We start from the raw sequence: 26,837 nt of genomic DNA on the forward strand, positions 1-26,837 counted from the left end.
CTGGAGGGGAAAAACAGAAAACGCACGCCTCTGTCCACCGTCCCCCATTGATTCCTCATACCAGTGCGCTTCTATAGATCAGTGGCTTTCACCACTCACGCAGGCTGTTTTTTAAAGCGTGTGCCTCAACACAAAGTAGAAAGGCGAGCGGGTGCACTGGGACTGCACTGCCTCTGCATACAATGGCCCGTGCATGTGACAGTTGACTAGGAAACAGCCGGCGCTGGAGCAGATTTATGTTCACCTTGCGTTTCAAAACAAAAAGTTGTAAAGAGATACAAGTCTCAGGTGGGAGCTGTGCTTGACAATTGACCTACTTGCGCACAAACACACCCACTCATTTGCATAGAAAACACCTTCGCTCCCACAACCCGGCTCCTTTGTACGATAACTCCCCGTCTCCCGGGCTGATGGGGCTAAATACCCCTATCCTTCTATTTACTTCACAACCCTGGTCCTCTTGTAACTACAGTGTTTCTCCTCCTTCTTTGCAAATAATACAAACAGACAGAGAAGACACCAGTGCTACTGTATGAAAGTAGATAAAGACTACTTTCTTGAGAGACAAAACGATAGTTCAGGCCAGGACATGTTATACTTTTTGAGAAGCCCAAGAGAAAACCAATATATATATATATAAAGAGTGACTGTAGGTGGCATGTCTCCACATTAACCAAACCCACGCTAAGTTTCCGACCAATCACACAATATTTGTCGGCGAAGGCGGTGTGCCGTGAAAAAGCTGCTAGAAGCAGAGAAAGACTTTGTGTTCTTGCTGACTACATATAAACCTGGAGTGAAAAACAGCCTGCCTTGCCTCTGTTGTGATCCGACACCTGCCAACCAGAAAATTCAGGTGAAAGCCTTTCTTCCCAACATCCGAGTGAGACTGCCAAATATTAAAATCAGGCATGTTGAAGCCTTCAATCAGTTGACAGAGAGGACAAATTAGCTCGAGATGTCCTTTATCCTCAAGATGTGCCGTAACTGCAAAAACACAGCGTGCGGCTAAACTTTTGACTGGCAGTATTGTTGGAGAACAGGATTCATTTTCCTCCGTATAGGAAGTGTAGAAGAAAACCAAGAAGAACTAAGAAATAGTCACTTTTGGTGTGCACACACCTGAGAAAAATCCAGAGTATCTTTGGGTTTCAGGAAGCCAAATTCTTTTAAAGCTACCTAAAAGAGAGGGTTTGGGGCTAAACAATTGTGGGGAAAAAAAAATATCAAAGGGGTAAAAAACAGTTTGTTCTGTTTGAAGATGGTTAATAAAAGGATCCCAAGCGAACAACAAGCCACCCAGTCCGTGTTTCTACTTTGTGCATGCAGTAACCTGCTATTATTGTTCTTTAATGCCAAGAATGGAAATACAGTGGTGGTGAAGGTAGTCCGTCATTTTTATTAGTCATTCTTCCTGGAGTCTGCTCAGAGGCATCTGGTGATTAACCTCTAGATATCCTCCATTAAATAAATCCAGAGAATAATTGGAACAAGGTGTACTTCTACATCATCGATGAACCACCATCAACCAGCCTTCAGAGGGAATGTTTCAGACTACGAGTCCTAATTAGAAAATAATAGCCTCTGAGAGCTTAACAAGCTCTGTCAAGACGCCCTTTATGTCAGGAATGGGTATCTTTCGTTCTCTCATCGTAGTGGTGGGAATTCCTCAAAAATTTATTTTTTAGTAATGATTTTGCTCTTTTCAACTTATAATAAATAAGACATTGTCATTCTGATCAGGTTTTTTTTCCTGTCCAGGTTGGTAATCACCATTTATCCTCTCTTTCATCTACAGTTATTTCAATTTATCTTTCCATATCTCTGCACAGTCCAACAATGCCCATCTAGCTTTTTTCTTTCTCTCTATATATATGTATATAAGGATTATATACTGTCCAAGCCCTTTCAATTCTCCTTTCATAACCCCTTTCTCCTCCTATGGCCCCATCACTCCCTTCATCCCTCTCTCCACAGTGTGATAATACAGACCTAATCCCTCTCTTCTCTCAATCCCTCCGTCGAATGAAAGAAAGGATATAAGCACATTACAAATCTCATTACTAGGCTTTAGGTATGCCTCCATGCATGCTGGTGCTGCATACAGCCACCTCATCAGCTGCTTACAGTAGGTAGAGTGGGGGGGTGCACACAAAGGGAGTCGCTCTATAGCATAGCCGGTTGGTGTGAGTCACGGCACAAATGTATGCATGTGTTTGCTTTCCTGTTCACAAGAGCGACAGGCAATGATAGCTTTCAGCACCAGATTTGCATGAGTAAGACAAGTGGCGGGTAGGCGCAGGGAAGCGCGCTCGCTCTGTCAGCAGACACACAAACACCGCTGAATGCTGTGCGTCGTTCGACTCCACGATGAGCAGTTTTGTTCGATGTCACGTCTGATTAGTTAAGCGTGATTGTGATTCATATCATCCACATTATTTTGTTATAAATGTGTGTTTACCGGGCATGCTGGGGGTATTGTGCGAGGTTGATAAACATGTCAGATTGATACAGCTGACTATTTTGTGGCTGTCAAAAGGAGCAGCTGCATTATTTCATGCCAGTTTGCACACTTAACACAAATGAACCTGAGAGCGCAGTGGAGCAGGACCAAAACAGCAGCGCTGCAAGACGACCACAACAACTGAAAAATGTGTTCGCGCTTGTGCTGTGGAGTGTTGGTCTGGGCCGAAATCAATAAAATAATGAAAGATATGTCATTGTTGTCCTTTTGGTTTTGTATTCACACTGTGATTTTTCACGTTCGGCCAAAAAGGTAAACACAAACCATATTCATCCATCTACATCTACATCTACAGATATAGATATAGCTATAGATATAGATATAGATAGTTGTATTTTCAAAAGCTGAAATGGGAGAAGAAAGTGGTAAAAATGCCTATGGTAAAAGACTATGGTATTTCGCTTAGAGATATTTGGTTTTCACTGCCTTTATGCGTCAATCAGACCACAATGAGATTATTCTGGAAGTTAACCAGGATGTTCAACCACTCGTTCAGGTTTCCATAAAGTTTTGGAGGGAGGCGAACACACTAAAGCAGAGATCTGCCACTGTTTTTGTTCACTTGACACCAAATAAAATTAGTCTTGAGTCTCAAAACCAGTCAAAATAACGATAGACATTTCTTTATTGTTTTCTACAGTTAGTCATAAGCCATTTTTGCTATTTAAGTCGTTAGGGTTAAGCTTCAGCTGTTTTAAGCCATTTAGGCTGTTTTCGCCAATTAGTTCAGTTTTAGCTATTGTGACTCTTTAAAGCTCTTTTAACTCTGGTTATTTGTTTTCCAACTCCTGAACCAGCATTGTCACTTTTAAAGAAGATTACTGTGACAACATTAGATGAAATAATGCATTTCTTCCGAGACTTTTCTTTGCCTATATTCATTATATTGTGAGCTTGCTGGGAAGTGTTTTTTCACCTGAAGTCAAAGGCAAAGTTAGTGTACTTAACAAATACGATCAGACTGTTAATTTTCACACTGTGTTGTGTGGAGCTACATGGAGCGCCACAACAGTTTTAATCAGACCAAATTTTATTATATTCTCTGTCCTGCAAGTGAAAATCAGCACATCAAAATATTTCAAGAAAATACCAATGTCATCAATATTTCAGCCTTAAGATTCACCTTTACAATTTTCACTACAACTGCGGAGAGGAAGGGAATAAAAAAAAGGCTGAGCTCCACTCCAGAGAGCACAAGAAGCTCAACGAACTCATCAAAGAGCCCCGCTTGGCCGTTGGCCTTTCCTTTGAGACTACAGGGTCAGTGGTGCAGAGCAGGGTGAGGAGTGGAGAACTTCTGCCGTCGCAAACAATGGGCTGCTCCCTCTCGGCGCAGCAGAGCACTCTGGGCTAAAACCCGTTTCCTCCCTGAGTGCTAAACTGAGCCATTTAAGAAGGCCTTTCCGCCTACAGCTATCAGACTGCTCGACAGCCCATTTGTCATTTGGTGGGTGCTTTTATCCAAAGTGCCCTATGGATCCACAAGTGTTTACATTTTTAGCGGCAGTGCCACAAGGGAAATGGAGCCCCTGACCCTTTCTTGGGCAGCGCTTTGCTAAATTAGTCCAAATGTAGTAAAATCGATATGGATGATACACTGTACCAATAATAATGGAAAAGTTGAGGCACCGTCTTGTGGCTTACCACCTTCCTTTCCCTTATTTTTTTTGCAGCTTTACTACATTATTTAATTATCAGTCGGTGGACTTGTTGACATCTTGCCTCACACGTAGAGATCCGAGCTTGAACACAGCCTAATTGCTCAAGCTTCACTGAGCAAACAGCTTTTATGTGTGGGCGACACGTCTCATTGATTATGGGACGAGAAACGACAGAGTACCGAACTATACTGCGACGGATGGTCTAAACTGCATTTGATGATTTGATTGACGTACCCATGGTGACGGAGGGAATGACGGGATCCGTGGAGGAGGGCTTCGCTTTGACTGGGATGGGCGTGGTTGGTCCATTTACCATCACATGACCTGGATACCAGAATAAAAATAGAGTCAGACTTGCTCCTGTAATATATCTCATATACTGTAAAGACAAGACACAAAAATCAATGAGGGTTATAAAACAGCAGCCCTCAGGCGTGTATAGATTATAGTCCCTCTTTGCTCCCTCTTACATTTGGGAGTTTGAAGTATTGAGAACGTCTCTTACTTCAGACGTCCAGGTTTCTTTTATTTACCATCTCTAATACGCAATATTAAGCACTGTCTGTTTGTACAAGTCTTTTTGAAAGGATGTTGTTACACTGGAAATTTAATCTTACACAAAATATCTGCACCCGTTTCTCAAGTTTTAAATTTTTTTTTTTGTTTTTAAACAAGGAAATCTTTACAGAACTGATATAATCTATTTGAGAACAAATAAAAACAAATCATGAACTTGTATTTCATTTTTAGATATACAAATATTATCGCAATGAACTGTATCCTATTGAAGCAGCAGCGGAGTTCATGTTTTATTAATTTCCAAGACTGATGACAGAAAATATGAAATGACAAGAGATATCTGTGGATTCTATTCCTTGTGAAGTTTTCGTTTAGTTATTTTTTTAATAGACTGACCGAGGTAGTGCAGCAGCTTCTGGGCTCGGTTCTGAGTGGGCTTGAGGTTGAAGAGTTCCTGGTTCTCGTCGATGAACTGCGTGTCCACGGTGGAGTGCAGGAACTGGTGATTGGCGAAAACGTTCTGGAGGAAAGGGATGTTGGTCTGGAGACAAAGACACAGAGGAGGAGACGGTGAATCGGACGGGCACAAAAGTACACAAATTCCTTATTTGTGGAAAAAAAGTACACATTGCAATTTTTGACCACAAAATAGAACAAGACAGTCCCGTCAGTCTGCAGACATCCAGCTTCTCCAGATGAAACACATGAAATAAAATACTGAAGGTCTTCTGAAGACGTATACTGTACCTACACGTCTGTAGATACACAATACTTTCCCGCAACCGCATTCCAACACCTGACTACTTCAAACGCTGCAGAGTTTCAGCTCGAACAGATAAATACATACACGTGGGGAAATCAGCAGCTTAAAGTAAACACATTCCATTTTGTTGTTGTTTGTTTGCCTCAAAAAGTATTATCACGCCAATTAGGCTCTCGGAATCAACAAGACAGAGGGAGTGAATGAGCGAGTAGAGAGAGTAATTGTTAGGAGTTAATTTCATTACATGATTTGTTAAAGATTTTTTTTTTTCCTTTTCAAACTACTGTAAGCCCGTCTTAATGTGGGTAGACTGCTCTGAACTGTTGTAGGAGGCGGGGAGAATGAAAAGGAGGGTAAAAGAGGAAGGAGAGTGACAGGGAATGGAAAGGCGAGAGAGAGATTAGTGGAAAGAAAAGCACGGAGGCTGAGTGAAAGGATATGTTAATATATTCTCTGAGCCGCTTTAAACGTGTTTATCAGCGTTTAATGGCCTCGGGGGAGGGGTCTGCATGAAGGAAGGTAAACTTTGTGAGAGATAATTTCTCCAAGTTTGCTAAAAGTGTCTTTGCATATGGCCTGATGTGTTGTTGTCTTCAGTGACATTTAAAGGAAAACCCTTTGCAGAAGCACATAAGGAAACTCAGGAGTCGAGAGGGAAACCAAGTCCCCCAGGACCTACTGGGTATTATATATAAAGCAGCTCCTAAGCCCAGAAAGGCAACATCCACCTCACTATCTCTATAGATATTCTGAAGATGGATGACTCTGTCTCTCTTGCTCACACACACAGACACACACACACACACACACACAGTGGTGGAGTAATACAATGTGCACCCGCAAAATATAAGCCGGCGATGGACTGGATTTACACCTGCATTTCAGGTTTTTAACTGACAGTCATACCAGGACTGGCTTGAAATAATTGCTACAGCACAATCACTCAGGAATCGCATAATTGGGAGAAGGGAGCCTGGCAATAAACAAACCGCACAGACACACACCTCATTACCAGCACTGAGAGATGGATTCTACTTGATAGATCAATGTGCTCAGGCGAATGAAGCACATGCTGGTCATGCCAATAGAGCCCAAATAAGACGTATACGTTTGGAATTGAAGCAGGAGCCGAGAGGAATATATGTATGAAAACATTATTAATATCTGAATAAAATAGAGGCGGGAGCGTCTGCTTGTCTAGCCAGATGATCACACTTCCAGCCGGGGAAGAGAGATTTTCATTTTCTGAGGTGTATAAGCACAAATACAAAATAACACTGTATTCCCGGCCCCGTGCCACAAGGTGCAGAGCTGTAGAGGAAAAGGAGAGGTGAGATGGGGGTTTTCATGGCTGTGCTGCACTGCCAAACTCTGTGCTGCAAGCCGTGCATCAAAACAAGATGAGATTTTTGCCCGATGCTGTTATTACAGACGTCTTCTCCTTCACCTGTGGCATCTGACAACAATAGCTGTATTAACGTACTTCACTGCGTCACAGTCTTCTCTCTGAGCAGCTGTGTGTAATCGGGGCATTGTTATACAACTATTCTAATCAGATCTCGATCTAAGCTTTTGACATATTAAAATTATTAAAATACATAATCAACCACAGGCAGGCTAGTAATCTACCAAAATATGGGCCTGGAATAGTTCTACCTGTAACACTCATGGCTGCTCCATTCAGGCTTTTGGAAAGTATATATCTTTTAACAGAATGATAATTATAGTGTACTCGACTCCCCAGGCGCAGCACTATGGACGCCCTGGGCTCCCACTATGTGTAATTCAGGTTAAATAGAGATAGGATGGGCTAAAAGCAGAGAAATAATTTCCCCAAGGGGATCATTAAAGTACACATTGTTGTTTATTTTTTCTTGTTTTTTGTTTGTTAGTTAAGAATATCTTCCAGTGAAAGACAGACATTTTCACTGGTCTCCTAAAAAACAAACAGAAAGCCACTTCTAATGGGGGTCCATTAGAACAGGTATTCAAAACTGAGAACCCACCAAGCTAAATAATTCCTAAAATAAAGTTTGGTTCCGCTGTATCATTCCAAGAAGACAAAAAAGGTCAAAATTAGAATCTACTATTCATCACCAATGTTGCCTAAAGCAAATCATCGTCCCTTCCAAACTGTTGCTTCCAGCTACAAGCTGTAGATTATTTTCTGCCCTCAGAGTTTATAACACATATTCATATCGGAGTCCTTTATCTTGACAGGAAATATTTTACGGGCCACTTGAAAATACTTCAAGGACAAGTTGCTGGAAATAAACAACGGAAGAAAATTAGTGGAAGAAAACAAAACTCAGAGTTAAACGTTTTTTTTTTGGTTTTTTTTAAAGCTTTCGGGCATTTGGCATTCCACCTGCACAACTTTAGACTTTTCAGTTCTTTCCTCACTTTAAGTTGCCATCTTCATCTATAATTTATATGCGTAAACAAACCTAATGTGTGAGCAATAAGGGGAAGGAGGGCAACCAAAGGGTATAAATAGATATAAACACGGCGGGACCGAGACATAAAGCGACAGACAAACGGCAGAAAAGTTATTAATCGACAACTGAGAGATAATGAAGAGGGAAAATAGAGACCACATTTACACACCGAGGTTTGTTCTTTTCCTCTCTGCTGTATCGGATCAATGTGTTCATTATGAGGCTGCTCTGTATGCCTGTGGCTATCACGCACACAAACACACCCTTCACTCGCTCTCCATGTTTCCCTTAATGATTTGAACGCACGCGCGCAAACACACACACACACACACACACACACACACACACACACACACACACACACACACACACACACACACACACACACACACACACACACACACACACACACACACACACACACACACACACACACACACACACACACACACACACACACACACACACACACACACACACACACACACACACACACACACACACACACACACACTCACTCTGACACTTTGGGCAACTGCTCTGTATCTCGTCTTATTTTTTCCCATCAGTCTTTATCCCATTCTCAGTAATGTCACACACACACACAAACACTCAGCGGAGGCCCTCCCCTGATTTGGATGCCCTGAAACAACCACTCGGCGAGAGCTATCTGAGCTATGCACGCGGCATGCAAAACACAAGCTCACACGCTTGTCTGCCAGAGATGATTGGAGGCTCTTTTTCATATTGTGAACACAAGCACACGCCTACACCTTGGAGTACTGGTTCAGTTTTTTTAGTGGGGAAGTGAACACATCTAGACGGGAATCCATGCTTGCATCAGCTGCTGTTTATACAAAAAATATAAAAAAAATTGAACCATTAAACTCATGCACGCACACTAAAACCTCTATCAACAAAATTTTCTCTGAAAGCAGTTCAAGTTGTCACGAGCAAGGAAGTGGGCACAGACACAGCCAGATGATGTTTTTCACTCAGTTTATCACCAGAAAAGTCTGGTTTATTGCTACTCTGCCCATAGTCATTATCACTCTTACTGCAATCAGCTCTACTAGTGATTACCAAAGTAACATTGTGAGCTAAGTATTGATATCCAGTGCGGTCGGCTCGAGTGCAGTTCAGCACCTCCAGTTTCAGGAGGCTAAACCTTATTTGTGGGACATACTTTTCATTGAAGTTCGACTTTAATTAAAAGAAAATCCCATAAGAAATGATTGCACTGAAAATCTAGTGGTAGTTCTTGCTGTACAAGGCGCCATAGGTGTATCCAACATATTCATCTTGTTAATACGGACATAATTTACATCTGATAGTAAAATGCAGTCTGGATTTCTCAGGGAGGAAAATAAAACACATTCCTTGCGAGTTTATGTCCTCTCGTTGTGGGCAAGCTGTCTGCACTGGGATTGGATGTCATTTTTCATTATGAGGTGAGTAGGTGGGGTGATTGTGAAAAAAAATAAAATAAAATCAGGTGTTACTGTATTACTGACTGTTTTTTATTTATGTACGACATAAATATTTCAACCCTATAAAGTAGCAGGGAAACATAAGAGTGATAGGGGCCGCTCTGAATGCGGACATTTGCCCCACATGGACACAAACGGCCTTCATCTCCGTGAAAATACTGCAGATCCACTGTTAAACATAACATTCGAGAGAATGAGCTGCATCACCAATTTTCTTTTTGAAGGAAGATAAAAAAAAAAAAAAAGAAGCCACATTCATGACATTGATTTACTTACTGTACATCAAACTAAATGATCACTATGAATTTCCATGCATTTCTAAGGAGAGCGGCAGGTTCGTTTTCACATCTCGCAGTGTTGATTGGTACAAAGTGTGAACACTGCACTCCCAGTCCTGGTGTGCATCAACAAACTGTGTCGAAGTTCAATTTAAAGGTGATCACAGCATGACCAAACGGTCTGATTGAATTAAAAACAGATTGCCATGGTTGTATGAATCACGATTTTCTGGAAATATTTTCTTTTGTGGGTGTGTCGAACCATGAAATACCCGGCAATACACTCCAAGTTCTCAACCGGTTAATATATATTTTATATGAAGTATCCAGATGTTGAACGACGCAGATATTTCAATTATTAGAGTCATCTCACAAGGAAACAACAAGCTTTCAGTGGACGCAGTCTATACAATTATAATCAAGCCTAAAACTTCCTTCTGACTGGTTTAAGACCGTCTGAATAATTTTCTACTTTAGCTGCTGTAGGTCCAGACTGCTGAGAGCCTCTAAATATAATGAGCTCCTCTACTTTACTCACGCTCCATACATTTATACATTGCAGGTCACTAAATGTTTTCTATGCTGTCATTGTGCTCTCTCCAGTAATTCTGTACCTTCCTGCTAGATCTCTGAGGTGATCTATTCCTCTTGCCCACATTCAATTCATAGCATGTTGGTTCACATGCTGTCTGGTGTAAACTTGTGCCACTCCTGAATCTGGGTCTGTAGAGTTGCCAAGAGAGCGTATTGTTGTATTCTCCTCTCTAAAAGTGCCATGCGAGGAGAACGTTGTAATTGGTGCTATATAAACACAACTGAACAGACTTGAAATCAATTGAAACTCAATCTTCTTTTAGATGCTTTCAATTTACACACACACACAGTGTATGAAAGAAATATTCCCGACTGATGCTGCAGTCAAGGCTGGTAGTCAGAGTCTACCTCATGTCAACATTCACGGCTCTCTGCAAATGTGAAGCAGGACTTCAGTGCAGAGATGGTAAAGCTGCAGACAGCAAACAGCATCTCACAAACAAGTTTCAAGAACAGCGTCGGCTGAATTAAGTCGTCCGGTCCACCATGCTGAACAGAGATGTTGCGCCTTGTCTGAGTTTGGCTGAGAAGCAACATGGAGGAAAAAATACAAATGAAAAAACCCTCTCCCCCAAGTACTGGGCAGCCTCAGGAGCAGATTGCTGAAATTGAACCACTGATGTGTTTATCCACAATGTCATCAAACAGACTAGAATTGGCTTCAGGGTTGGCAAAGTGAAAAAAAAAAAAAAAACTTAACTCGGAGGGGAACTGATATGAAAAACCAATGTAACCGTAAATATTAGGAAACCAGTGGAGCACTGAACAAACAAACAAACAAACATTACATCTTCCCAATATGAAATCAGATGACAATGACAGTATTGACCAACATTAATGAAGTACAAAGAAATACAGAGCAGATTTAACTGCAGTTGATGCCAAAATGACAAAACAAAAAAAAGTTTTATTGAAATTCATATCATTTTCATGAGCCATTTCAACTAAGAATGTATTTAAAAGATAAAAGTCAACAACTAATAAGATGAAGAACTAACATGACTGGCAAATGGGATTTACCAGCCATGGGGTTCTCCAAGTTGCTTATTTTATGTTTAAGTTGAAAAGAAGAAAAAAAAAAAAAAAAAAAGCCTGCCTTATATTCAGGCCAAGAGAATACTTGTTTTACCTAACTTGTCAAGAAATGACGCGTGTGTAGAAAAGTAGTCTGAGTAGAATCAGAGCCTTGCAATGTCAGTACCACCCACAACCACACAGCAGTTTCAGATCCTAACTCAACTACAAGAAGCGGCACGGTGAAATCTCCGTTTTGAGGCAGTGCGTGTCTCTGATTCACAGCTCACCTCGATCCACAATTCATCTCCCAGAAATGCCTTTTGTAAACAAGGTCACACTCTTCATGGTCCGTGTGGAGAGAACTGCCTCTTAGTATCTACACCACACCTTCAAATACAGACTCCCGTCCCACTTCTTGAAAGAAAATCATCTGGACTGACATATTCTCAAAGCTGAACATTTCAAAAGCCATCAACACTTGGCAAATGTTGGAGTTTTTATCTTACATGCAGCACGCACACACAGTGCTGTATACTCCAAGTACATAACACATAGAGGCTCTAGATCCTCTCCCAACACATACACTACCTCCCTCCATCACACGGCCTCCAAACTCCCTCAGTGATTAGGAATTGAATAGGGGAGCTGTCAGGTCATTCGTCTTTTCTCTCCTCTTCTCCCCTATCCCCATCCGTCATGCCTTAACCAGTGGCCCAGTGGTTAAGGCATGACATAAACAAGATCAACACACACGGCTTGAGCAGTAGATGAACACACACACACACACACAAACCTGTACAAGACCTCACACACATTGATTGCAGCTTCAAATTACCCCAAGAGACGAGACATATGACAAGTAAATCCCCAAAGACAAAGAATACAAAGATACAAGAAGATACAAAGACTCACCTAAGATTCTATGCAACACAGACAAACAGTGACAAGCAAAGAAAAAGATGCAAACACGCGTAAATCAGCGTCATGCTGCTGATGTGTCTTGGTCTCAGCGGGCCGTTAACGACTTTGCCACGGTCTGCCGATTGGCCGGTTAGAAGGTCAGCAGGCCAGTGGCTGTGTGCATGTGTTTGTTTGCACTCTTGTCTCCGTGTCCTTATCTGCGTGCGACTGTTTGTTGTTTGTGTCCGGGGAAGGATGAGCAAGTCAGCGCTGATGATCACATTCTGCACTGAGCAAACAACTGTGATCACACTCCCTCCTCCATTTTCTCCTTAACTAAAAGGTCATGCCTTAATTCTCTGCCCTCTAATTTCTTCTTTATTTCTCACCTCTCTTCAAAGTGGCCTTTGACTATTCGCCATGCCAGCAACACTCATGCGATTCGATTGGCTGTTAGAGCCTTGCAACACACACTGCGAATGTTTCATGGACAGAAGGGAAAGCAACGGAGGTCTGCAAATTTTGCCGCTTTCAAAGACATTCCTGTCTCAAAACAAGCCCTGTTACAAAGATAACAAATCAGTGCGCGATTATTTCATGGCTGCGCCGACAAATTAAATCTGGAATCAGGAGCTGACATTTGCTACAAGGCTTTTTCCTTGGCAAAATAAAAACGATCCGATTGGAGATCTTTCCAGTAATAACTCATATCACCACACCATGGCAGAGCAATTTTCAAATTGCAGTTTATGAGTGAGCTTTCTCTTATAGAAAAAATAAATAAATCACCCAAATATGAATAAATAATTAGCTGATTTCTCGAGGATGGTAATTTTTCATGAAATGGCTCTTGACTCATCAGGGTATGAGAGAATTCATCAAACATATCCACCTTTCGAAATCAGGGTCACCGGGGGCTGGAGCCAATCCCAGCTGCCTAGGAGTGAAGGCTGGTACCTTGGACAGCTCGCCAGTCCATCAGGCAAACTCACATCCCAGCCAGTTGTTAACCATTCATTCACGCGCTCGCACGCCTACAGTGACGGCTGCCATGCAAGGTGCTCACACACTCGCTGGAGCAATTTGAGGTTCAGTCTGTTTCAAGGTCATTTCGAACAGAACGAGGTGGGAGATCGAACCAACAGCCTTGGGCTTAGAAGACGAGCCACGACCAACTGAGACAAGGCCGTCCTCATTTGATACAGTGAGGTCTGACTTATTTAAAGGAATAACAAGATAGCAGAGAGGTATATTTCCAGCTTTCAAACGTATCAGACAGATGGTGTCTTGAGCCTTTCGTCGCGGAGTATTTTTCAGCCGTCTCCCTGTGAGCTGGCGCTGGCCATGGTGCTGAAATCGCTGCGGCACTTCAAAGACCAAGCGAGTCACTGGTGAAAGAGCAGCTCCTGCACTGTTATCAGGATGTGTCCAGTCCAACTACAAATCAGATTTTAACAATTTAAAGCGTGAGCAGCGGTCAATGTTTTGGCCTCACTTGCCCCCAAACAGGCAGAGATCTACACTCAGTAACACCAGTGTTCTTCCCACATCACACAGAGGCTGACTTCACTGTAGCGGCTGTTTTGTCGGTTTGTCCACTAACAGCAGTTCAAAAAGAAAGTGCTGTGCAGCTACAAAATACATTTTGTTGTGACATAAAGAGCTGACAGTTTTCCTCCAGTGGTCTGCACTATAGTTATAAATAAATAAACTTTGCTGTGCTTTGTGAGGACAACAAATTATTATAACTGGAAAGAGATGACGATGGTGGGCACATGAAACAGACACAAACATAACATGTCTGGTATTTTTGATCCATCAGGCAACGGCTGGCAGTATTTCATTATTAAATACAATAAAAAGACGCACGATGCCAGCCTTTGAGAGCACAGGGGAGGTTACATTTACCTAGATTAATAACTATATCTGGTGTATTTTCCTTAAGCTGTGAGTCATCTGGTATCAACAAACTGGGTGCTGAACTTGCTAAAAAGAAGGCCTTCTTAGACTCTTTCAGAGACCCAGAGACGCAAGCTTATTAAAACAGATTGCTACTTAGTGGTATTTTGGGAATCCTTAAGCAGCCTGTGACGCATTAAACGACTCACGATGTACTCTAAACCCACAGAGCGTGTTGTCTCAGACTCTGTTAGCAGGTGTTTGAGCTTCCATGTTAATTATACTTGAACTTGTGAATGCTCGTCTCATGATCACATTGGAAAAAAAAAAAGAGAGGAAAAATTCAACCAGGCCTAATCGCTTGAGAATCGAGAACATACCCAATGCTGAGATAATAATGGGATTCTGTTAAGTTCTATAGGCTTTCCATCCACCCACAATCAATTGTTAGACTGATATTTGTTTGATTGTCATTTTTGAGGCTGATATTTGTTAATGGGAAACTTCTCCCCGAAGTCTCCAATACACAAAAAAAGAACAAATCTTTTACTACACTAGCAAAACGAAACAGAGCCTCTTCAACCTTTTGGCACCTGCAGAAAACATTAGGAATTCATAGTTCCACTCTGGGATCTCCAGCTCAATACATCTTATTACAATCCCAATCACGCAGGCGCCCACCACTGATCGAGTTTGAGCTTATTTGTGCTGAAGGCAAAGTATAAACAGATATTTGATTGTAAAAACACAATGTCTGCTTGACTTGTTGTGTTTTCATAACTGAGAAGATTCAGACGGTAAAAACAAAAGAACACTGTTGCCTTTTTTACGACGTCTGTCACCGAGTGAGTGAGCGATGAAGCTGTGCTGGTCAGCCGATTGCGATAATTAAAAGCTCTTGTTTCCCATTAAAAGTCTTGTAGCAGTTCAATCACAGCTAAGAAAGATACCTGGCCTTTTAATTTCTGCCCAACAGAGTGAGTAAATAGCCTTTTATTCAACAACTTTGAAATCTAAGGCTACAAAAAGCAACTGACAGCAGGCAGAGCAAACACTTCTAGCTGTTTAACAGTAATACAGTCTGGCAACCCGATGATTGAATCTCAAAAATGAATAAAGCCATTTTTTCTTACCTAACAAAACTGAGCTTCACACTGACTGTTCCAGGCCCTGCAGGTATGAAAACTTGAAAGGAGAATAAAAAATTAAAAAAAAATTACAATCTTTTAACAAGGTGAGGAGCACCTTTCAGGCTGCAAACCACTGGCAGGAGTACGAAGAAATTAATTTGAACATACAAGCTGCATTAGTTTTGTCTGCTATTTAAGATTGTAGTCAGCAGATAAGCTTCAGGTGGTGTGGTTCTGATAAAAGCAACTTCTGATGGTCGGACTTTTACTCCCGTCAAAGGATCTTGTTGACCTGTCAAAAGTGCAAATCTAAATTTGGATTTAGGGTTGATGTGTAATCTAACATCTATCTCCATAACACCCGCTCAGGGGGAGGTTTCAGCGATGTGTGATGAATATCAAGTCACAATCAGGAATCACCGGTGTATTTATAATGGATAAGCTCACAGCACGCTGGCATAGATTTTTGTAAAAAAAAAAAAAAAATAAAAATTCTGAAGCATGGGAACGAAGCGTTTGATTGGTAGTCTCGCTGTGAGACCTCACAGTGTGTGGAGACCGAGGGCCTCACGACACCTAAATGTGTCTAATTGCTTAATACCTACGATAAAACGCTTTTAATTGCTTTAACTATCATGATGGCATCTAAGATAAAGCTCTATTTTAATTTACAATCTCAATTTGTCATTCAGACCGATGCCTGCTATAATTAGACTTGAAACCACACACACACACACACACACACACACACACACACACACACACACACACACACACACACACACACACACACACACACACACACACACACACACACACACACACACACACACACACACACACACACACACACACACACACACACACACACACACACACACACACACACACACACCTGATGCAACAGTCGGTGTTTTGGAAAGTTACTTTCACGGTTGTTTATATACAGTAGGGAGCCCAGTACATTTTATTGACATACTGATAACTCTTGACATCGCATTGAGTCTCCCTGTCATCTTTTCAACAAAGCCAGCGACACATAATCCCGGGTCACAGTTCAAATAGACCCTGAAGCCTTTGTTGTAAAGAGCGTCAAGCAGCAGGCCCACGCCATTGTTTATGCAACATAAAACACGGAAATCAATTCATGAATAAAACCATCAGCAAAAAACCCAATGGTTCATATTACAGTACAGGAAAAGGAAAAGAAAAAGAAAAACAAGATGACAGTACAAGAAGTGAATATAACAAGACATAAATTCTCAAGTCATGCTTTTCACTTTTATCTCCTGAACGCTGGAGTTAAACACTAAACAACTCTTACCAGCCTAATTAGTGATGACTCACTGAACACTCAGAAATGATGTACTGTATCATTTAAAAGACATTTTGGTGTCAGGTCTGAGCCGACATGGCTGCAAAATACTCGTCAAGTGTTGCTACTCTAACGAACCATTTCACAAGTTTGTCATTTTAAAGAATATTTGTCTAGCAGATTCTTGCTGGGTGGCTACGAGGCAAGCACAGAACTGTACAAGCACAAGACTGCTGGGCATTGCCACTCTGTGCAGAGAAATTGCTGGCGTAGCCCTAAATGCCCTCACTGACCTGTTTAAAATGAGGTCAGACTGATGCCAGCAAACCACGGACGCCCACTATACTGAAGCTCCAGTTGCTTCTGTCTGGATAACCGATGCCCATTTATTGGAGGAAAAGACGGACAAAAAGTAATTTGTTCCTGCTGTGATTTATTTTTTTTTAACGTGACTTGTAGTGTAATTTTCTGTACATGTTGTTTTTCTACTGCCTGCGAAACTAATTGCCACCCTGGAGGAAAAATGTTGACCTTGAACTTAAAGAAGAAGGCAAACATGCAATATTAAGAAATAGCTTTTTCTGGGTTTCATTTAATTTCAAAAATGACAAATTCTAATCTACCATGCTGGTTTGAATATAAGACTTCTACAGCGCTGACATTTGGGAAAAAAAAAGAAAAAGGTTTTGCAGACCAAAACTTTTTTTTATTTCATGACATGATTTAATTTTCTGAAATAAAGATAATGAAAATACATTAATTTGGACAGCTGGCACTAGGATTTATGAATGCCAGTAATGAGACACAGACATGTGGGTTCCCAGACACGCGCTTATCAGTGCGTCTTTGGAAAACTTTGCAAATGATTGTTGCATCGAATTTGATTTGCAGTCTACAGCATCCAGTTCCACCTGCTCCTGCCATAACACGTCATTCTCACTGCCGTCCAAATACTCTTAGATGAAGCACCTTTAACATCCCTCATCACTCGCAGCTGGACTATCATTGTCTCAATGCTTCCACAGACACAGTGAATCACATCCAGCATGTTCCTCTTGTTTCTGAAGTTTCTATTCAAAACTCAGTCCTGATTCCAGGAAAACAAAGCTCGACTTATATTCCTTAGAGACAACAAGCTTCTCTATATTCAATTGGAATCAACCTTGTTAGATCAATTATATTTTGTTCAACAATATGTTTTCAGTAGAAGCCATACAAATACACTCAGTGGAAAGAAGAAATGTTTGGGGTAAGCTATCAGCTTCTTCGTGGGGTATTGGTTGGAGCATTGGCATCACAGCGAGGGTATTCCCAGCTTCAGGCTGAAAGGGGGTTTTCTGTGTGGAGTTTGTGTGTTTGAGAGTAATTCATGACCATATGTGTGTGTGATTGCCTGTCTCTCCGTGTTTGCTCTGTGATGGACTCACAATTTGTGCAGGGTTTATCTGTCCACACAACTACAATCAGCTTCAGCCCCCCTGGGACCGCAAGTTAAGTAAAGAGGTGCAGAAGATAAGTGGTAGGTCATTGCACTATACCACATGAAAGAGTCATTCACATTTCAATTTATAGAGAATAAAAAACTGTCTGGTAAAATATATTGTACAATTCAATAAAGAGTGTATTTGAGACATTCTTCAGCTTGGTTAACTTTTCTTCTGCATAAAGACATCCGTCTTGGATGCGTTCTAATTATCTCACAGGTGACAGACGACTCAATGAAGAGCATGGAAAACAGGATTCGGTGAGTCACTTGTTGCCTTGTAGAGATCAAAGTGAAGCAGCGTGTCTCGTCCCTATCATATTCTGTATGACGCTGCGAGAAAATTCAATTCCGCTTGTTCCCCCTTTACCGTCATGATAAAAGCCCAAGTCTCAATACCGTCCTGTCAAAGTAATGCATTTCATCTAATGGGCGTCTCTATATTGGTGAGTACCATCACCACTGAGGAGGTGACTCATCTCTGGTCTTACACTAAGAAATATTGAGCAAAGATACCCGGACTCCTGTTAAAAAAAAACAAAATTGGAAATGTTGACTCAACTGGCAAGATTATGTTTAATTCCTCCTATCCTTCTATGGCTCAGCTTTAGACATTTAATGCTAAAACATACACAGTCTCTATTTTCAGGAACTCAGGGTGCCCAGAACACCAAATGACTAACAGTCGTCTCTTATTTACACAATGCACTATAACTGTCTTGATTTTCTCAGCACAGAACATCATGCATTATTTATTTGAACATCTTTATAGCCTTATCATGGCTGCTCATGATTTTCTACTCTGTATTTATAGGTCTTCACATTTGGGTTTTTAATGCTCTTTGATTGGAGCACCAGCTCCTCCTCCTCCTCCTCCTCCCCCCCATAAATGTGTGCTCTTATGAAACAGTGTCGATGGTCTATGTGCGCTGGCCGCGGTGCTGAAACGGCCATCCTGGCAGCAATAACTTGTCAAAGCCCCAGACTTTTATAATCCTAAACAGCAGTGAACAGCACAGGTGAAACCATGGCTCAGTTCCACTTAGTTGTGCCAGTAAGCTCTGCCAGGGGGGGGGCGGCATGAGCAACGCCAGGGCTCCGGCACCGGACGACTAAACTGAGTGCAGCCGTTTATTAATACTCTTAGCTGCACCTGCATTTAACAAGCTGCAGTGTCCTACTGTGAGAAATGTCTATTAGCCATGTTTATTCGCACAGCAAATAATCCAAACGCAATGCGATTAAAGGAGTAATGTGACTGAGGTGGAGTCAATGTAAACATGCTCAGCTGCTGCTAATGCAATTATTCTTGTCGTCAGAATAAGCCTAATTGCATGAAGCTGTGTGCAATTTTAGCTTTATTATTTTAGAGTGGTTTCACTCACGTAAACACATTAATCCAACTATGACTCTGTTTGGGAGTTTAAGAGCGTTTTGCAAAAAAGCACACTGCTGTTGTTGCTTGAAAACGCGTGTCAAAGTAGTGAGACACTGCTACTCCCTGTGCAGTGTCTCGTGGAGATATTCCCAAGATTACAAACAAAGGTTTTTTTTTGGATTTCATGGGAAAGTTACAAAGAGGCTCATTTTTCTTTTGGGGGGGAAACATCGTTCTACATAATCTGCAATGCAAGAAGAAATTAGTCAAACAAGAATTTTACAGCCAACAAAAATAGCCACAAGGGCAAGACGCAGTACAATCATGGTAAAAGAATAAACTGTGCCACATACTGCAGAATAGATGCTGGGCCTTGAGTAGAAAAAGCTGAATATGCAGACCATTAAATAATCTTCCTTGGACGAGGTCTCTACTGATTATTCTCCATGATCTAAATATTAAATGCATGTGACTTTGTACCCTCCGCTTTTATCATCTGTGACTCACAGACACAAAAACCTGCTTTCTTTTTTAACAGGAAACCAATGCCAAGAAACTGCAGCTTATTTTAGGGGGAACCAATCAGCAAACAAAATTTCACTTGCAATCTTTTCACTTGCACCTCCCAGCTTTGTATTTTCACTAAAAACATACTTTTTTGTGTAGTTCGCCAGCATACAAATGAATAAATATACAATAGTAGCCTCTCATATTTTTATGTTCTAACAGTACATAACACATTAATGAAAAAAAACCTCCCTCCGACATATTTTTCTTCCGTCTTCTTTCACCTTTTTTCCCCCAGGTCATTCCTGCCCTCTGTCTGTATGGAGAAGTGTATTTTAGTGGGATTTGCACATAAAGCAACACAGGCAGATGTGGTCCTGCATATTTCTCCTGCGCTTCATTTACTGCAGCCCTTGACTGGTAATACAGTCTGCCAGCAGTAACTAGAAAATCATTTAGAGAGACTATTACTAATGCAAGGGAAATAAATAAAAGCACAATGACATGCAAACAGCTCCAAGAGCAAAATTAGAAGGTGGTGGTGTGTGGCTTGTTGTGCATGTGTGCCGTTGTGTGTGTCTGTCCTTGTCTGTCATTATCCCTGGATTGAGACAAATCGACGGGGATCTGCCCTTCGATCTAAACCTCCACACCATTTACCCCTGGCATCACAGCTGAGAAAGTGTGTTTGTGTGTGTGCGGTTCATTTAGCCCTGTAAAGGGTGTGTGTGTGTGTGTGTGTGTGTGTGTGTGTGTGTGTGTGCCATGCAATCATGCAATCATTCCATTCTCTGGAGTGCGCGTGTGCATTTTCGATCATGCCCCGTTAGGATACGTTGCATGTGTTTTGCATAATGTGTATTTATATCCAGATGCAGGGCTTGAGAGTGTATGTGAGTGCATATGTGTATAAGTTATACATTTAACACACTGATGATTATGTGCGGCATGTATGTTTGTGTGCACTGCTGCTGAATGAGGGCATTTGTTGTTGTGTTCTAGTGCTGCCTATATTAAGCTGCTGCGTCTCACAAACTTTACTGTGACTCATTTACACGTAGAGAAAGACGTCTTCACTTCGTGACAAGCCAAAGAAGAATTAGGTAGGGAGACAGGTGAGGAAAGTCCTGCTGAAGTGCTTCACTGTGGTTTTAGGCATTTTGCATCAATGCAAGGATGATTTCAAAGCAGTAACCCCCCCCCCCCCCCCCCCCCCCCAAAAAAAAAAAACCTCAATCAAAGTGCAAAAATATGAAGGTTAGAAGAATATTTCACACGAGCTCTCCGAAGTAAACTTACATAAATGTTTTGAAGATTCAGTCAGGTAAGTTAGATATTAAAAAATGTAGAAGAGTCACACTGCACCGTGGTATTTTCATGAACTTTATCGACGTGTCTCTCTGTGTGTAATCACTCACTAACTCAACTCAGCTCAGTGGGGGTTACACCATCTGTTGCAGGACTCCTTGTTCTTGCCGTTGCTGGTTTTTATGCCTGCATGTTTGGGGGTCGTTGTCATGCAGTACATGACTTTGGGACTCATCAGATGCTTCTGCGTGATCATTAAGAAACTAAACTTCTGAAATGTCTCAAACTTTCGCACTTCACTGAGAAAGTACACAAAACCACGACGGTGCAGCTGAGAAATGTCTCCCCATTTTCCCTCGCTCACACACAGTAAAATACTAATATACATTCTTGCTGCTGGCAAGGGCATGTTGCTCAGCTGCTGTCAAGGCTTCATAGTTTGATTTGAGCCACACACATTTCTGCCTCACCTGTCGCTCGGTCTGTGTTGCTAGACATTAAGCAAAAATCCCATTTTAGCTCTTTCTTTCAGGTGACAGGTGAACAGTCGCATCTCGGCATGTTGGACGCAGGGACAAATTGGTAGATGGAAACCTGAGCAACTTTGACAAGGGTCAGATTTTTATGGTCACATGACTGAAGTGTCACTGAAACAGCAGGGCTTGTGGGCTGCTCCCTGTCAGCAGTGGCGATGTTGGTCTGAGGACAGAAATGTTGAAGAAAACACTGACAGGCTGTCGAAGGATGCGTTACTCGGATACCTTCATGACAAGGGAAATCATAAACCCTGTGGTTAAAGTCACTTTTCAGTCCAGGCGGGGACGGAAAAGTGCTCAGATTATTTACTTATACAGAAGTACAGATACTTAAAGGGAGACTTTGGGTAAAAGTACACATTTTACTTCTCCATTAACAGAAGAATTTACAGGAGATCAATTGTACTCAAGTAAACAAACCTTTTAATTTTAATGATAAACAATGGTTTATCAGGTATCGTTTTGGTCATGTTGTCAATGGGTCATATTCCCACACACAAACAAATGTACACATTACAAACATTGTTATTGTATTGCTTTGTATTACTAGTATCATAGTTATAAATCAGAAATAACATTAATATGATTATTTTATTTAAATCGAAATATGAAAACTGATAATAACCCATAACTTCACAGTTTCACTGTAATTCTAAATCATTCTCATTAAGGTTGAAACAAGTAAGGAGTCAGTTTGAACAGGAGGAGAAATACTCAAGTAGAGAAAAATCTATTTAAATAGTTAGGTAGAAATACTTTAGTTACTTTCTCCTGGCGATATGTCTCCATCAACTTGTGATATTTCTCAGCGTATGTGAACGTAACAACATCTGGACATGTTTGTACGTGTTTCCTAGGCAAGGTCACAGTGACATTATGTTCTGTTGGGGGGGGGGGAAATAAATAAAAAAAAGAGTAATTTTTTGAGTTAGACTGACAATATGTACCGGATTAAACAATAAAAACGTTTTCAAATTGTAATATTAACAAGAACCAAGAAGATACTACAAAAAGCCCAATGCCACTGTCAAACAGCTGCTGCTAGGTGGTGGTGGTGGTAAACAAGTGTAAAAGGGGAGAGACTCGAAGGTCACACATACAGTATATCATACATATGTTAATGTCCTTAATGCCATGTAATGAAACGTTTGGGAGAAGCTCATTTAGCATCCGGTAATCAGGAGTGAATACCATCTGCTTAAGTGGTAGCCTCGCCCCGTGTGAGTCACTTAAAAACTCGACACCGAGATGTTTCCAGTCTGTTGACACCACCAGCGGGTTGACCACTGAACCAGGGTATAACAGAATAAATAAATAAATAAATGAATAAATTGATGGATTTGCTCGGCCCTGGGTCAGTGGGCCAACTCCCCAGCAACTGTTTTCACTTTGAGGGCTAATTTAGCCTGACCGAAGCAGAACAGGTCTGCCCTCCTTCTGATTAAGAGCAGCATTACTCGGAATGAAGTAAAGAGGCTGCCAATCTCTCTGCTTAGTTCTCTGGCCTACGGTGCGGGGAAAAAAAAAAAAAAAAAAGAACTTCCCAGTGGGTGCTTTACTTTAACCAGACCGATCTGGACACAGAACACACTCCAAGGACACAAAACTTCTGACCTTTGACCAGGAGATGATTGGTTTCTCGCAATGTATCTGGAAAAAGAAGTAATATACACATGTGCACTGATTGTGAGATTCCCTGTTGTGTAATTGTCCAATTCCTAATCCGATGACTATGCTCGTAATGACATCTAAAATAAATAAATAAACAAATTCCAATGGCGAGCTTACTTCATCTGTCGCCCAGCAGTAGGTGAGGCTAGTTTATTTCACTCAGCAAGGTCACTCCGCCTGACAATGGGGCTGAGTGCTACACCACTAGAGGGTTGATTAATTGTGAATCAACGGGCCGTCAAACACAGCGCTGTAAAGGGGAAACGACCGGCTGAAATCACATATCAAACTTCTCCTTGCTGGACCTTGCTTTCAGGGAGGTGCAGCTTGTCAGGTTAAAAATACTCCGGGTCGTAGAATAGAAAATAGACAGTAAAGAAAGACAAATACATTCCAGACACATAGATGTATGACAGTGCAACGAGAAGTAAATGCTTGAAAGGTAGAGGGAATAAACAGGAAGGTGGAGCACAGATTGAGAAAAATGGAAGCCATAAATTCACTGCGGGGAAGAAATTGAGATACATGAAAGATCTTTAAACGGATAAAGCAACCAAACCTCTTCGCTTCTGTCTTTGTGCTGTTTCATTGTTAGTGTGGACATGTGTGAGTATTTGAAATGCTCTAATTCTAGGATCCAACAGCTTTGATGACACAGGTACAGTCTTAGTAATGAAGTGGACACACACGTGCATTCACACGCACACACACCCACAAGGACATTCGCACCAGCAGACGGTTTCCATTAAACGGCTATTTCCAGCAGCTATCGGCGTCTCGAGGAAATCAAGTGCTCAACCAGCGTTTGAAGTGGTATCGGCAACACTTGTTCCTATCGCCTTCCTATCAGTCCATCCACTCCTCTTTTCTATCGCTCTCTAACCCCCTTCTTCCTTACTTATCTCCCGTTCGCCCCCAGAGATCTTTGGCCTCTTCTCTCATCTCTTCCTCTCCGTCCTCACTCATGTTCTCGCCCTCTCTTAATCATCCTCCTCTGCTCCCACTCTGACCCACAGTTGCTTCAGGCACTAAGAGCCGGGCTTCCGCTTGTCATGCCAGCTGACTTTTTTTTCTCCCACTCTTCCTCCGTTCTTCTTGAACCTCCCTCCGCCTCCGAAAAGAAGACTGGCATCCAACATGGTCTAATAACACTCGTACAAGCAGAAATCCTCTGAGTGAAATTTGACCCGGGAGGAGTCACACCTGAGATGTCAGTCTCCATCCATCCATCCTTCCTTCTTTCCAACCATCACACACTCATACACCAATAGCGATGGCTTCCATTAAATATCAGATGGTGCAAGATTGTTGTACCACAAAAACCACCAAAAGACTTGTTGCACCAACGGACCCACAGTCGCCAATAAATCCACATAATATAATAACTCCATGTACTGCAAATTCACAAAGTCAAATGTGTCTCGCTTTTTTTATCCTTTTGCTAAATGTCATACACTCAAATCTTTTTCTGATTTATTTAACACATTGTTATGCTATTATTGTAAAAGTAGCTGGCAAATCATCTGACTTTTGAATGACATTCAATTGCTTTTGGTAGATTTGAATGTGGCATGTCCTTGTTGCTTGTTATATCAGGGTGTCTGCTGGAGGTACTTGTGCCTTGATATTTTAGTGAAGACTCAATGTTGCTTCAATTGAACTGAGGTTTATATTGAAAGTGAAAAAAAAAAGACTAATTTTATATGGAGTGAGAATAAGATTGTCTATGTATTGTATATTTCTACTTTAATAATTTGTGTTTTCTCATCTCTATCCAGTTCCTTGATGCTGCCAGTATTTCCTCTCCCTCCTTATATAGTGTACGCGCATACATTCCCTCCCTCCTTTCCCTCTCCCACTGCCTTGCCACCTCACCCCCGCTATTCTCCTTTCTGCACCTCGTCTTCATGCCTCCCTCTTCTTCTCTCTCTCTTTTAGTCTGATGCGTGACGCTGCCGGAGACAGATCACAGAGCTCTCTACTGCTCCTCGCTGGGATCCAAACACTCTTTTCTACCAGATAAGGACAAAGACAGCCCAAAGAATCGAGGAAAAACCGAGCGGATCAAGATGCAGATAAATGGATAAATGTGGAGAAAAGTGACTATTTGGAGGACGCAGGACAAGTGAAAGAAAGAAGAAAAGATCTTTCTAAAAATACAACCCGGCTTACTCTCTGCATTCTGTTATTTTCTCTCTCTCCCTTCTTTGTCCACTCCTTCATTCAGTACCTGTTCTGTGGGATTAACATGACTTAAAATTCAATCAGCCTACAGCCTGACGGAAGAGCGACAGAGGAGGCAGACAGAGCGCTGCAGCTGTCGAGACCGAGTGAGGGGACGGCCAACGGGAGGGGAGAGAGAGAGAGAGCGAGAGAGAGAGCGAGAGAGAAAGAGAGAGAGAGAGAGAGATGGGTGTTTTTCCACGGAGCTGAGAGAGAGCGAGAACCGCGGAGACAGAGCGATGTGACGCTTCCAGGAGTCGTGGTGGAATGATCCGGAAAACAAGGTTAGTAATTCCACCTTCTTACCAAGCAGAGGGCAAAAAAAAAGAAGGAGAAAGACATGTCCGATGAGGATGGAGGAACAACAAGACTTGGGAGGAAAAAATAAATAGATAAATCGCTCAATTGGGCTTCTGAAGTGGCAAAGTGGGTACTTTAGATGGAGAAGCAGATTAATGAGAATGAAAGAAAGAATAGAGATTTTCAGTCGAATTTGAGAGGGAGAGAAAAAAAAAATCCTGCGCTGGTGCCTCATATATGTAGCTGCAGCACTAATGGACAGACACACACTCTCCCGGAGAAACACACACATGCACCTCAGCACTGTGAGTGCACCGCTTCAGAGCGGGATAATGAGACTGTTTTCTTAAAGGTGTCAGCTTTTCCAATTTGATTGACAGGTGAGGGCGCAGGGGCTGTACTTTTGAACTGTCTCACATTCATGGTGCTGATCAATAGCCCAGTTATTTCATTAGGGCGTGTGTGTGTGTGTGTGTGTGTGTGTGTGTGTGTGTGTGTGTGTGTGTGTGTGTGTGTGTGTGTGTGTGTGTGTGTGTGTGTGTGTGTGAAAGCAAGAGAAAAGGAGCGAGGGGAAATGCAGAGGCTGTGTGCTTGGAGGAGAGTATCACTGCATGACTACTTACTGGATGTGTGCGTGATGGCAGTGGCGACTGTGGTGGTGTGTGCAGGCGTGTGTGTGTGTACGTGTTGCGTGACAGTGCGTGCGCCGGCATCGTCCTCAGAGTTTGTGGGTTTGTGTGCACGCGCAAGCCAATGCAGCCTGCTGAGAGGCGTTAAGAGGGTCTCAGAGCTATTGATTCTCTTTGACAGACGGGTAAGAGGGAGTCCAGGAAGGGGGGTGGGTGGGGGGGGGGGGGGGGGGGGGGGCGTGGAGGGGGCAAGGTGAGGATGGCGGCCTGAGGA

At 42.0% G+C, this 26,837-nt stretch overlaps 1 protein-coding gene across 2 annotated transcripts in view; it reads right to left on the minus strand.

The window, feature by feature from the left end:
- The window catches only part of pcxb (pyruvate carboxylase b), a 312,252-nt gene that overhangs the window by 70,517 nt on the left and 214,898 nt on the right, over positions 1-26,837 (minus strand). For both annotated transcript variants that reach the window (XM_080486361.1, XM_080486362.1), the window contains exons 13-14: positions 5,101-5,245; positions 4,420-4,509 (exon numbers count right to left, since the gene is read on the minus strand). In XM_080486361.1, the coding sequence (XP_080342487.1) occupies positions 4,420-4,509; positions 5,101-5,245 (235 nt within the window). The remainder of the gene's footprint in view (positions 1-4,419; positions 4,510-5,100; positions 5,246-26,837) is intronic.

Source organism: Lipophrys pholis (genome assembly GCF_963383615.2).
Source record: "Lipophrys pholis genome assembly, chromosome: 18".
NCBI lineage: Eukaryota > Metazoa > Chordata > Actinopteri > Blenniiformes > Blenniidae > Lipophrys > Lipophrys pholis.